General features: G+C 45.8%; 1 protein-coding gene across 6 annotated transcripts; it reads right to left on the bottom strand.

Annotated features, from left to right (window-relative positions):
* Window positions 1-3454: 3454 nt before the first annotated feature.
* Window positions 3455-10394, bottom strand: PDCD2 (programmed cell death 2). 6 transcript variants are annotated; one of them, XR_014295203.1, is made up of 7 exons: window positions 10017-10394; window positions 9206-9448; window positions 8706-8837; window positions 6650-6753; window positions 5315-5428; window positions 3769-4043; window positions 3455-3735 (listed from the first exon to the last, which is right to left on the bottom strand). XR_014295203.1 is itself a non-coding variant. In XM_082634370.1 (7 exons), the coding sequence occupies exons 1-7, from the start codon at window positions 10309-10311 to the stop codon at window positions 4016-4018; spliced, it is 996 nt and encodes a 331-aa protein (XP_082490496.1). In that variant the 5' UTR covers window positions 10312-10394; the 3' UTR covers window positions 3894-4015. The 6 variants fall into 6 exon arrangements, 4 of the variants coding, with proteins under 4 accessions (XP_082490494.1, XP_082490496.1, XP_082490495.1 ...); XM_082634370.1 differs by lacking the exon at window positions 3455-3735 and adding an exon at window positions 7219-7298 and having other exon boundaries at window positions 3894-4043; XM_082634369.1 differs by lacking the exons at window positions 3455-3735; window positions 3769-4043 and adding exons at window positions 4462-4667; window positions 7219-7298.
* Window positions 10395-13905: the final 3511 nt, after the last annotated feature.

The following is a 13905-nucleotide window of genomic DNA, read 5'->3' as shown; positions in this document are numbered from 1 at the left end:
TTTCAGTGTGTTTGCTTGCTTGCTTGCTTGTTGTTTGTTTCAATCAACATTTCATTGTATGTTGCGGTGAAAATGGAAGAATTGTCTGAAAATTTTAAGTTGCTCACAAAACGTGTTTATTAAGTCCCATACATTGAGCACCTCCCGTTTCCCAGATACGTTGCCTTCTCACAAAAGCTGCAGTTAGGTTTTGTTCCTCTTTCACAAGTAGGGCAAGGTAGGCCCCAGCTGAGGGTCTGCCCAAGGTTACAGAGCCCGTAAGTGGCAAACACGGGCTCTAAGCCAAAGGCCTTCAGTGTTAGAGCTGGGGTCGTCCACCGACTGGTGAGGTGTGTTTTTCTCATGAACATCAGGTGAGCATGTGTAAGTTCTTGGGGTTCATTGTTCGGGTGTGTGTGTTTCTTTTTAATTGTAAAAATATTTTTTCAGATGGCTCAGAGGTATATAACCAGAAAGTTTCTTCCTTCCTCTCCCGTCTGTCTGTTTCCCCAGGTTAACTACCAGATTGGTGGGTACCTCCCCAGCCCTCTTCTGTTCAGATTTTTTCTTTTTGGGGTGCTTTTGTTATCCTATTGAAAAAATTGTAAAGCATATGTTTGATTTTATAGCTTCCTTTTTCTTTTCTTTTTTTTTTTTTTTTGCGGTATGCGGGCCTCTCACTGTTGTGGCCTCTCCCGTTGCGGAGCACAGGCTCCGGACATGCAGGCTCAGCGGCCATGGCTTACGGGCCCAGCCGCTCCGTGGCATGTGGGATCCTCCCGGACCGGGGCACGAACCCGTGTGCCCTGCATTGGCAGGCGGACCCCCAACCACTGCGCCACCAGGGAAGCCTCTATAGCTTCCTTTTTTTAGTCACTGTATCAGACACATTTTTCCATGACAAACATACTGCCATGAAATGGAATCTGATGGTGCCACATGATGTAGTCTGATGGTGTAATCTGATGGTTACACAAGTTTATGTATTTAACCATTTCCATAATTATGGTCATTTACGTTATCTGTAGTGTTTTACTATTATAAACAGGTGCTGCAGGGAACATCCTTTTATGTGTACTTGTGGATAAGTACAGGTATTTCTGTAGTAACATGCCTAGAAGAGGAGTCACTGTATTAAGAGCATTTATACATTCTAGGTTTTGATAGATCCATACCAGATTACAGTCCAGAGAGAACATGGTGTATTAAGTGCCCTTTTCTTGCATTTTCCAATCATCAGTGATGTCAGTAATGTATGGATGAATTGGAAAGACATCAGTCCAATATGATCTCCTTCTATTCAAGAAAGAATTGTTTCCCCACGTGTGAGTCTTAGGTTCTTCAGTAAAGTTTCATAGTTTTTTTCTATAGGGCTTTACATTACATAAAAGTTAATTCCTAAGTATTTGTTTGTTATTAATGGCATTTTTAATAAGACTTTAAAATTCTTGCTGATAGATTTATTTCCAGTCACTTTACTGAATTATTCTTACTCCTTATGCACCAGCCCAGCCACACCACCCACCCAAATAACCATTATCCTTTTACAGTAATTACCTAAGCACCAATATAGGTTAGTCTTCCATTTTAATAAATGGATATGTTTTTATGTCTGTTTTATTCCTTAAGTTCCCCTGCCATCTCATTTAAGGAAATTTATAGGCTGTTTGGGTAGTAGTTTCTTACAGTCTGTCGTGCTATTTGCAAACTCAGGATGGTGCAGCCAGCATATCCCTCTGTTCTCTGCATTTCCTGCCGGTGGGTGACTGCACCTAAAGGCTTGATCCCTTTGTAAAGACTGTAAGTAGTGTTTGTTAGGAATTTAATGTCTTATTGTCGTCTTCTGACCCACTAATTCATTAGTGGGTTGCAAAAGATAAAATTCTAATTATTTTCATGATTTGTTAGAATACTTATTTATATAGTGATACACTTCTTTCACATAGCAGGATAAGTGCTTGCTTCTTTCCCTTTAAAAGTTTTCAAGATAAAACACCTCATGAGTTCATACCAGTATATCCAATCCAGATTCAGACTACAGGGTTTTTAGTTGATCAGTTCTATAGTAAGTATTTTACGCTGAGAACCCTTAATTTTTAAAGACACGTGGGATGATGAGTTAGTTAGAATAACAGAACACTACCACTAATATGAATATCAAAAGCACTGAAACATTTTTTCTTTGCTGTGATCTCTGAATTGTCAAAGGATGATATGACCAGCATTCAGTATATCAAATAAAAAAGGACAGGTGAATGCATTGCTCTCTCCCGTACGGTGAGCTGCCTGGTCAGGCAGTATCTGGGCCAAGCAGAGGTTTGAGGGACAGCATGCATGGGTTGGCAGTAGTGATTGATGTCCTCCGCAGGAGCAGTTGCTGGGTGAGATGTGTCGATCATTTCATGGTTGGTATGAAGGTTTTTAAATGTCTTGACATATCTAGAGGCAACTGAGTTGCTTTATTTATTTATCTAAATTTTCTTATTTTTTAGTTATTTTCAACTAGTTGCTTTTTTTGGACATGGTTGCCAACTCAGTGCTGGAAGTCTGTCTCCAAATGGAAATGCCCGGTGAACTTGCTGTCATCTCCAGACCTTGGCAGGGATACACACCTAAAGGATAGCTTGGCGGGTTACCAACATGCCTGCAAGAATGTCTACATAATCTGGGGATCTCTCCAAATAGACAGACCCTAATCAATTTGCTTAAAAAGTCCGTAGCAGTCAGGATGCTGTCCTACTGGGGCAAACTTCTGATTTATAGTTTGGGCTATGAAGGCCCCACTAGTCCAGCATTTTATGTATCTTTATATAAATTACATACATATTCACACACGTGTGATATGGACTAAAAGGCCAGGATTTCCTGATATAAAACTGGTGAAATAGCCAAGTCAGTGATATTAGCAAGTGATATTACCTCCAAAAAGATGTGTTTATGGTGGCAGTGCATTTCAGGGTTAGCAGGGATGTTACCAGAACTAGCTGCTGGTCTTCAAGCAGTGATCAACAGCAATGTCTCTAGGTTTGCCTTCGCAGCAGTGAAGCCTGCCCAGCACTAAGAGAACTGGGAATTATTACAAGGTAAGTGTAAGTCACTTGGGGCTGAAAGGAGCCTTAGCATGGTTGATGGCACTGATTTAGGAACCGCTCGTGTAAACAGAGGCATCGGAAACAACATCCCTCACTTGAAAGCTACCTCAGAGCCTTCCCTCAGGCTGACCCAGGGAAATTCCAGTGGCTGATTCCCTGTCCTTATTTGGGTTTACTTGCCATGTGGACAGTGCTATGAGATGGGGAGATGGAGAGAGAAGACCTTTCAGTCTCTGGTCTATAAGCAGTCCCACTGGCTGACCAAAGTCAGTCTTGAAGTAGAGCTTCTCTTTGAACTCAGGAAGACTCTTGGGGTTTTACCCAAATATTTTTCTCCTTGTTTTAACTTTGCAAATTTTAGGGGAGAAATGCTCTGAGTGATGGTTTGACTTAATCAGGCACATAACCCATTTTTATTATAGAAATAAATTACATATAAGTAAAAAGATCATGTCACTTAGTCCCACTGGTAACCGGTTCACATCTAGTGCATATCATTCCAGATATTTTTGGTGTACATACACGTGTATAAATATTTTTACAAAAACGGCATACTATTGAGTACCATCTACAGTGGTACCTTGGCATCTTTATCTTACTTGATGTGCATATAAGTCTGTATCATTAAGACTGTGTAGCCTCCTGCTGGACAGATACACAACACCTAAAACAACATCTTTGTGTAGATACACAACACCTAAAACAACATCTTTGTGTATCTCTGGTATAATTATTTCCTTAGGATAAAGTCCTAGAAATGGAATTGGAAAGTCTAAGAGATGATGAATATTTTAAGGCTTTACACCATTGTCTTTAGGGGGCATCTGTCAGATCTTGCTTCCAAACAAATTCCTCTGTGTAGCCAGTGCCCAGGCCACAGCTTTCAGCACAGGTGAAGATGGCCAGGACGCCCCAGTCGACACTCCTGCCCAGACTGTCAGCCTTCAGGTAGTTGAGCAGATGAGGCATGACCTGGGGAAAGGATGGCACAGTCAGAGCGCTCCTTGGCAGTGAGGAGCACAGTCCGCTTTCAACAGACCAGACCTTCCTGGGTATCCTGGTCTCTCCACCTCCATCTCCACAGCGAGATTACAGACATTACGGCGTTAACATATTTAACAATCTAAAAATACTCTGCAACTCTACATTTCTTTCAAGTCCCTCTCTATTTGGTGTCCTTCTTCTTCATTTAAGAAAGAAGTTCCTAAGTATAATAAGATCAGCTGACCTATTTGACCTGGCTGTTAACCTAATTATATTTTATTAATAATATGCCACAAAATAGGGATGAGGCTTCTATTTGGGCAACTTTTATTTTGGGTTATTTACAACCTGAATAGCAGATGCTGTTTCTATGACTCTGAAGAAACACTAACCTGGTAGAATACAAAAAGGAAATCTACTGATGTATTTGTATAGACTAGAAATGGGTCTTAGGAGTCGGTGGTCTCCTGGGAAGAGGAAGAGGCAGCACCGCCACTACTGTTATCAAATTGCTTCATACAACCACCGTCAGCTCATCTTGGGCGTCAGTCAGAGCTCTGGCAGTAAGAACCAATCAGTTTTGGATCAGTCCACAAAAGTCCTTTTTTTATCCTAAGAAACAAATATCACTTTATAAGGTTAGTGAATCCACAGTTCAAGAGCATCTCCGCCCAACCCAAATGGATTTTGATGCTAACAACTTCTTTGCGGGGGCGGGGGGGGGAGGTAAAAATTTTACTTTAATGATTACGTTAATTTGTTCTCCTAACAAATCTACAAACCAAGACTAGACAGAGTAAGCATTCCGAAACACTCTCACAAAGGAGAGAGTCGAAGATTGTAAAAAAGGTATATTATTTTCAATTATAAAGGTAACGATAGAGGCACTAAAATAATACTGACCCTAACCACACTGGGAAGTGGGCGATGGTCTAGATGGTGTTAGCGACTACATTTAAATCCTCACTACTGCAGAAGTCAGTCAGCAGGTAATGTCTAAAAAACGAGTAAACTGATAAATCTCAGAAAAAGCATGCTATTTAAAGACAGAAATAACTACCAGATGACCAGTAAAAGATAACTCCCTCCTTGCAACAAGCCCTAAGGTGGGGCAGGAAACTACTGATTTTCATTATAGGGAACCTTCCATAATACCATAGGGATCCATACACATATGTTACTTTGGCAAAGTTTTTTAATGCTTAAAATTATAAATCAGGGTAATTACATACTAAAATAGTACTTATTTAAGGTCATACCTGGAATTCAAATATTCTCTTGGCACCACAGGGGCAATCTGGAATATCCTTTTCTTGAGGGATATTTTCACCAGAGATCCAGATGGGGGCAAGCCCTCTGCCATATCTGAGAATCTAAAATCAATCAGGATCAGTTTAAATCACCAACATCTCATGTGATCTGAGGATCATCTAGAGAAGCTTTGTACATACTCTTACAATTGATGATACGCTCATCTGAAAACCACTTTACTGTCTGTCCCCCTGCGCCCCTCCACTGGGCACAATTAATACCGTTCTCAGTGTCATCAAAGGCAGCGGTGCCCAACCTTTGTGGCACCAGGGACCGGTTTCGTTTCGTGGAAGACAATTCTTCCACGGACAGGGAGGGGGAAGGGGGGTGGTTCTGGCGTTAATGCGAGCGACGGGGAGTGGCAGGTGAAGCTTCACGGCACCAGTCCTCGGCCCAGGACATGGGGACCCCTGATCAAAGGGACTGTTTCAGCTTATCTGATTCAGGATACCCAGATGATTTTTCTTAGATGTCAGTATGGTTAGAATCTGAATCCTATGACTATTTTGTGAAAAGACTTAACAATAATCCTATTTCCCCATTATCAGGTTGTCAATCTAACATGCAGCCCAGGGTTTGTGCTTACCTTCACACAGATATAAGGAACCTAAGTTAACAATTTTTAAAGGAACAAATACCAAGTGAGCCACAGTGTTTAGATAAATAAAACAAGTAAATTTTGTTATAATAACATCTTATATAACAAATGAGTGACTTTCCTCAATATTTCTTGTTAAAAGCATATGCGTTGCTAAAAACTACCTTCTCAGTATTTAGGACCTAGACCTACTCTTCCTATAAGCCCCTGGATATTTATTTGCTCTAGAGACTGGCTTATGGGAATTTAGCTGTCTTCTTTAGTGATTTATGTTTACGGTGAGGGAAGTTAAGGGGAATAAAGTTAATGGAAGAAAAGAGGCAAAGGGAAACATTTCCTGAATACTTACTGTGAGTCTACAATCTACCTTAATCCTCAAAACCACTCTTTTTTTTCCCCCACACTGTAGATACAATTACATCAGAAGGTCAGTATGTACTTGAAGAAGCCAGAATTCTTCATAACAGCAAAACCCATTATTCTTTTCACAAAACCCCAATGGTCTTTGTGCTAATGTGGCAGGCTGGTTTCTTAGTTCCCCAACCAGGGATCGAACCTGGGCCCCTAGCAATGGAAGTGCAGAATCCTAACCACTGGACTGCCAGGGAATTCCCTACTCAGGGTTTATACCCCTAAAACACCACCTGAAAAGAACAGAAGGAGCTGTATATGAACTCTATTTTACCTGTTCTGGTTCAAGGGATATTTTGGTTTTAAACTTCTGGAAAATTCTATCTTCCCTAGATTCATGTTTTGCCATGGAATCCAATTCTTCCTCAGGTGCTTCACCTAAAAAATTGTCAACATAACTATTATGCAACAGGAATAATCTCCATGTCTTGACAATAAACACATGCTGAGGGAGGCCAGTTTTAAACAACCAACTTAGTGTTAAATCAGACAGTGAAGGCCAGATGTTTCCACAGCCTTTCCTATTTTAATTCATTAATGTTTGTGCTTTAAGACCATCTGACTTTGCAGGTCCTCCATGAAGCATTATTACTATGCCGGCTCCTAGTAAGAGCTTCTCTTTAAAACTCCAAATTAAAAGAACAGACCCCAAGTCCCAGTCTGAGGACTGCTGTGCCCAGCACACAGAAGGGCACCCCAAAAATATGAGCCCTGCTTATCACTAGTGTCCTTCACCCATCTGGACTCTTATTTCCAATCTCTTCATGTTTCATCTCTCCTTTCCCTTACACTCATTCAGTTATCACACGCCCTAACCCTACCAGCTCACTCCTTCACACTCACCTCTGAAATCTCAGCCACCTGAAACACCGCCATCCCCAGCAGGATCGAGTCTTTGTAACTCAGAAGATATTTCTGATACCCTGAATGTGAAATGTAAGCCAGTAAGCTGACATTCTAATCTAAAATTTAATTTAGATTCTGAAATCTACATTTTGTGGTGGTTAAGAGCTCAAGTTTTGGAGTCAATAAGACGGGAGCTCAAACTTCAGTTCTAGAACTTAACAACTTTAGTCAGTTATACGACCGAACAAGTTATACCCAGAACCTCAAATTCCTCACTGCCAAATGGGGCAGAGTTTCTAACATATTGTTCTGATGTCAAGATTTTAGTAAGATCATGCCCAAAAGGCCCGTGGTACAGAGTAAGTGTTGGATAAATTTTGGCTACTGCTCAGTCTCAGCACAGGCACTGCTCCAGAGCATAACCTTGAGGTAACTGACAAAATCAAGTATCTGAAACTTGCCAGATAAAAGGGCCCCTGTTGCCCACCAAACACTGCTAGGCACTCTCATGTCCACCATCTCAATCAGAGAAACAAATCCTGGAGCCAGATAAACTTTCCAAGTTTCCAGCATCCTGTGCAGCCCCACCCAACTGACCACCTGGATACTTCCTCTGACACCTTTACGGGAACCAGAACGTACCTTATGTATACCAAGGAGGGAAGTACAGAAAGGATATCTTCAAATGAGGCAATATTTGAAAAGTATAGGTTGCAGCCTCCCAAGTGAGTTGCCTTTTCCTATCAGTGCTTCTCTTCTTGGCATTTTGAGCCCCTCCTTTCAAGCATTATATTTAATCACTTAATGAAAGCGTTTTTTTTTTTTTTTTTTTACATTTCTATTGCTTATTACTTCATTGGCCCCATGTCTGAGGAGTAGAGACAGTGTGGATCAATGGCATGCACTGTCCAGACTAGATACAGCATGGCTTCATTTCACTGGACACTCAATACAGGGAGTCCTCTCTCACCTGTTATTGGAAATTTTCTATCAGACTCCTTCATCAGTGAATTCTTCCCCAAAGCACACCCTCTAACACTACTACCCACCAACAAGCAAAGCATCCCTCTCCCTAGGTGCTTTTAAATCTGGCTCTGAATCTTCTCATGTGTTAGTTAAAAAGAAAAACGTTTTTTGTCTTAGCAATGATCTAAGACAGGTGTCTCCAAATTGGTTCTCTAATCCCTAGGTTTCCATGGCAGGTCCTCAGTGTCCCCTGAAATGGGTGAGAACATGTCCCTTGAGGCTGGAATGTTGGGACGCTTGACCCTCTACTTTCTCTCTGCTTCAACTAGATTCACTATTCTTCCCCCCACCTTTTTCCTTTTTTTCTTATACATATATCCCCTTTTATAGATTTCCTTCCTATTTAGTTCACCACAGAGCACTGAGTTCCCTATGCTATACAGTAGGTTCTCATTAGTTATCTATTTTATACATAGTTGTGTATATTTAATGAATGAGTTTTGAAACTGATTCCTTACCCATGCTACCTATAATCTCTGATTCATCATCTTTTTCCACAAATTCAGGCATAATCTCATCTTCTGTTTCTATTACAATTTCAAACTCTGGAAAAAGGAAGCTGTGGTCTGGAACTGTACTGTCCAAATCACCTGAAACAAAGTAAGGTAACTAGCATCATTAGTAATCATTTAGTTTGGAAGGTCAAATAATTTCCTGTATCTGAAGTGTATTTATTCCATGTCATAACAGTTTTCCTTAGTAAGTAACATATGTAGCTCCAGCATTTTAGATTATAGCTCATAAATTAAATGACTACACTAAAGCTAGGCTGGGACGCGAGTGGGCAAGACCTCACAGTTCCTTCTTCATAAAGGTGTTTAAGTCACTAGTTAACCAAAGCTTTGAAAAGTATTACACCTTTCCTTTTCTAATGTTAACGTTTATCCTCAAAATGAAAGATTTGGCCTGACAGACACTATGAAACTGAGGTTTAAAAATAAAAACAGAATTGACTGACCTGCTTGTGGACAAGCCTGCTTATGTCCCAATCTCCAGTCCAGAGTCTGATGCTCCTTGCTGCAGTAATGTGCCTTGTGACATCTGGAGCATGTTTTGGGGCCTAAACAGCCACAAACTCTGCAGAGATGAGCACCAGACTCGAGCTGGAGGCACACGGATTCTCCTGTCTCTGGCGGAGGATCCTCAGAAGGTGGCTCATAGGCGTAGAAGTCATTTCTCCTGGGCAACTGATTTCTAAAAACTAAGGAGAGAGGAGAAACGTTATACATGTTTTAAATAAAACAACATAGCAATTCAAGTATTTGAGCCTTCACTCCACACAGAGCTGAAAAGACAGTCATTTTTTAAAAAGAAAAATAGAAGAAAGTTTTTGCTTACAAAAAGCTTATTTTCTGGAAAGGAAGAAAAAAATAAGAGTGAAAACGATAAACTTTTTAAAGTCCATACAACTAAGTAGGCTCTTTGAGCTTGTTCAAATTAGTAACAAAAGTAACATTAAGTCAGACTACATACATATGAGCAACGTGTTGGAACCGAGGTTTCCGAAAAATTACAGGTTCTATCATCTGAACACCTACTACCGACTGATTAACAACAACAAAAAACTGGGGGCGAAGAAGGCGCGAGCCCTTGGAACGCCCCCCCCCACCCCCGGAAACGCTCGCGGGGTACAGGGGAGAGGCCCGCGGTGGGGCCGCAGAGGAGACTGCACGGTTCCTGGACCCTGACCGCGAGCAAGGCCGCGCACGCGCGACCGGGGCCGCAGGCCGCTCACCGCGCACGCGCTACCCGGGCCCCGGGCCGCTCACCGCGTAGGCCGGCGCAGCACGGTGGCGTTCGGCAGCAGAAAAGGAAGAGACCGCGGTGGAAGGCGTCGGCGCGGCCCGGAAGCGGTGCGTACAGCTGCAGCAGGAAGGCCAGTGGGCGGCCGCACAGCGCGCAGGCCAGCCTCGCGGGCCCCGGCAGCCCGGCTGCGCCGAGCCACGCCGGCCGGCCGCCCACCTTGCTGGGGAACTGCTCGCTGCGCAGCCGCCACGCCGGCGCCGCCTCCACAAAACCCAGTTCAGCCAGCCCGACGCTCGCGGCTGCCATGGGCGCAGACATCAGGCCCCTGGAACTTCCGCCCCGCCGCCGACAGCGGAAGTCGGCGCGGAAGCGCGGAGGACGGCGGGCCAGAAGCGATTGGACGGCAGTGGAGAGGGGGCGGGGCCATGGGGAGGCCTGGCGTGGGCCCGCTTCGTTGTCCCTGACTTCCGATTGGTTCCTGGGGCAGGGGCGCGAAGCCGCTTGAGTCCCCGGGAGTCACGTGGAGGTCTTGGAGGGCGTTTAGGTGAGCTAAGTGCAGCGGAGCGCGGGTTCTCTGACTTCCTGACGGCCTGGGCACGTCCTGCAGACACTGTTGAGCGCTCTAGGTCTGGGAGTACATATCCGCTCACTTAGGGGCGGATGACCCCAGTCGCCTCCTGAGCCCTGGAGGCGGGGCTGTAGGGTGGCGGGGAGAGGCAGGGTGGAGATGCTGAAGGATTCAGAAATGTCATTGGCCCAGTTGGTCCAGGAAAGTGGCATGAAGGGTACAGTTAGGGAGAGGGTTTAGGACGGTGGGGAAGGGGTAAGCTTAGGGGTTAGGGCCTAGAGTTAAGGGTTAGGAGTTAGGTTTGGGTTTAGGGATTGGGCCGAGGGCTAAGAGTTAGGGGTTAGTGTTGTAAAAATTAATAAGCAGAAACCTCAGTTAAATAGGACTGGGAGACCAGAACGGAGAGCTCTCATGCGTTACCACAATTGCGGAGCCCCACAGTGAAAAGAAAGACTCTCATTTCCTGGCCTCAGGAAAGGACTGAGCCAGGACTCAAGGACTCAGCCAATAAAAAGTTGTGTACTCTGTTTGCTATAGCCTTTCCAGGGTCCTCTTCCTTTCTACAGAGGTGTTTTCCTTCCCTTGACTCATGGGGATGCTCATGTGCCTTGCTGTGGTTGCAGACCTCCAAGTTGTGATTTTCTCCCGATCCTGAGAATAAACCCATATTTGCTGGAGAAATATCTGGCTGTCTGTTTGTTTCAGGTCAACACCAGGAAAACTAACTCAGGAAATGACCTAATCTCCCTTATATACCATCTTCAGTTAAAAAACAAAAGGTGTTGGGAGAGGGGGGAAGCCAGTTAAAGGAGGTCATCAGGCAGCGCATAGTATACAAGGGTATGTTTGTTATGTAGATTTAAGTCCAGGCCTTCTCCATAGGTAAAAGTTTCTTGAGCTTCAGTTACCCTATTCCTGGTACAGAGAGGGAGACACCCTTTCAAATGGAGATTTACCTCATAAATTCCCCTCACAGAGGGAAACACTACTTGGTTTTCTGAGATCTTGTGTGCTTTTTTTTAACCCTAACCCTAACCGTAACCCTAACCCTAACCCTACCCTAACCCTAACCCTAACCCCAACCCCACGGTGATCAGGGTCTAGGACAGGTAGAGGGAGAATGTAAAAGGTAGAAGGCAGAGCGTTATGTTGGGGTGGGTTCAACATCCACCCCAGTAAATCAGAAGCAGGAGGTTAACATATCCTGGGGGGAGAGAGACCCTGTGGAGAGAGGTCCTGGGGGTGCACTGATCATAACCCCCTGAGGTCATATGTGCCTGTCTGACAGGAGGTCCTGTACGTGGGCCACCTGTGCGTGAGGGGGGTCGAAGTTGGGTTTGGACACAGGGTTGATGAAATGTACTGGTACCTCCCTTTGTGGAAATGTTTTCAAATCACAGGGAAGCTGAGAGTCTTCTGGATGTTCTCTTTGTCAAGAAAAATAAATAAGATATAGGAACTTGACAGACAGATCCCTAGTGACTGATGATTTCCCATCTGCAAATAGACAATGTAACTTTCTTATTTGTTGGCTGCACTGAGAATACGAGAATTCAGAGACAGAAAAAACATGAAATGTCCCTTGGGGCAGCTGAATGTTGTGGAGAGGTAATTCTCCATCCCAACCGAAAGCACCTTCCCTGCCACCTGCTGCACCAGCTCCTGGGCCTAGTCTCTGAGCTCCCCCTACAGCCCAGCCCCTCCTGTCTCCCTGCAGAGAGGTTTGTGTCTGGGCTCACACTGACTTCCTCTCACTTTCTCTTGCACAGTAATACACGGCTGTGTCCTCGGTGGTCACAGAACTCAGTTGCAGGGAGAACTGGTTCTTGGACGTGTCAGCAGTGATGGAGATTCGGCCTTGGAAAGCAGGTTGTAGCTTGTACTCCCTGTCCAGTACCCCATCCACTCCAACCCTTTCCCAGGACGTGGGCAGATCCGATTCCAGTAGTAACTGCTGGTTACAGAGCCCCCGGAGACGGCACAGGTGAGGGACAGGGTCTGTGAGGATTTCACCAGTCCTGGGCCAGACTCTGCAGTGTCAGATCAGACAGGACACCTGAGAACAAGGAGAATAAGTCCCTCTTAGTCACCTGCAGCCACAGTCATCCCCATAGACCTGCCCTGAACCTGAGACAGTCACCTTGGGGACCTGTCACCAGGCAGAGGAAAAAGACCCCACAGCTGCATCTTCTAGACCACAGCTCTGCCTTCCCCAGAGACCTCAGCCCTGCCTGAGGAGAGAGCTTTGAGCTCGCACTACCCAAGGGTTAGGGTACGGGTTAGCGTACGGGTTAGGGTATGGGTTAGGGTACAGGTTAGTGTTAGGGTACGGGTTAGGGTTGGGGTATGGGTTAGAGTACAGGTTAGGGTACAGGTTAGGGTTAGTGTGCGGTTTAGGGTTCAGGTTAGGGTACGGCTACGGGTTAGGGTTAGGGTTAGGGGTTAGGGTTAGAGTTAGAGTTAGGGAACGGGTATGGTTAGGGTTGGGGAATGGGTACAGTTTAGGGTACAGGTTAGGGTACGACAATGGGTTAGGGTTAGGGTACGGGTTAGTGTTAGTGTACATGTTAGGGTTAGGGTTAGGGTCACCCTGCGTCGCCAACCACTGGGCAGGAGCCAGGACCCCCGAGACAGGTACGTGGGCCTGAGGACCCCGCCTCACCCGCGCTCCCTGGGATCCGGGAGGGAGCCCCTTGCCGTCCTGGTTCCTAGGCCCAAGCCTGTGCTCCTCACTTCCCCGGGCCCGTCCGTCCCGCCGGGCGGAGCCCTGGCCCTCCCGCTGTCCGGTCCCTTCTTTGCTTTCCTTCTGACAGAGGTGGGCTGGGCTGTGGTCTCCTGGTCCCTGGCCCTGTGCCTATCCCTTGCTGTCACCACCATCCCCAGACTGCCATCCCACCCTCCTGGGGCCGCCCCGGGTCCATCGCAGCTGCCCGCCCCCGTCCCCCGCCATGGCTCTCCCCTGTGCCGTGCTCTGTTCGCCCTGTCCTTTGACTGGGGTTTGCTGTGTTCCCGTTTCCTGCAGGGCAGTGCTTCAGCGAACGGGAGCCCCCTGCTGCCAACATCTGGTGCTAGCACCCCTGGCCGCGGCGGGCGGAGACAGCTGCCCCAGACTCCGCTGACCCCCCCGTCCCAGCATCACCTATAAGACGGCCAACTCCTCGCCCGTCCACTTTGCTGGGGCTCAGACCAGCCTCCCTGCCTTCTCCCCCGGCCGGCTTAGCCGTGGCCTTTCAGAACACAACGCCCTGCTCCAGAGAGACCCCCTCAGCCAGCCCCTGGCCCCCAGCTCTCGGATCGGCTCCAACCCGTACCAGGGGCAGCGTCTGGACAGCGAGGCTGCTGCC

This window comes from Mesoplodon mirus, assembly GCF_964341445.2.
Source record: "Mesoplodon mirus genome assembly, chromosome: 10".
In the NCBI taxonomy this organism is placed as follows: Eukaryota; Metazoa; Chordata; class Mammalia; order Artiodactyla; family Ziphiidae; genus Mesoplodon; species Mesoplodon mirus.
Note: the sequence above shows the minus strand (reverse complement) of the source record. Positions and strands in the feature narration are given on the sequence as shown.

Excerpts from the sequence above, each read along its gene's own strand:
- PDCD2 (XM_082634368.1), bottom strand. The coding sequence starts at position 10,311 with ATGTCTGCGCCCATGGCAGCCGCGAGCGTCGGGCTGGCTGAACTGGGT. Across the intron at positions 9,449-10,016 it reads GTGCTGCGCCGGCCTACGCG|TTTTTAGAAATCAGTTGCCC; the intron begins GTGAGCGGCCCG and ends CTCTCTCCTTAG. Across the intron at positions 5,429-6,649 it reads TATCCCTTGAACCAGAACAG|ATTCTCAGATATGGCAGAGG; the intron begins GTAAAATAGAGT and ends GATTGATTTTAG.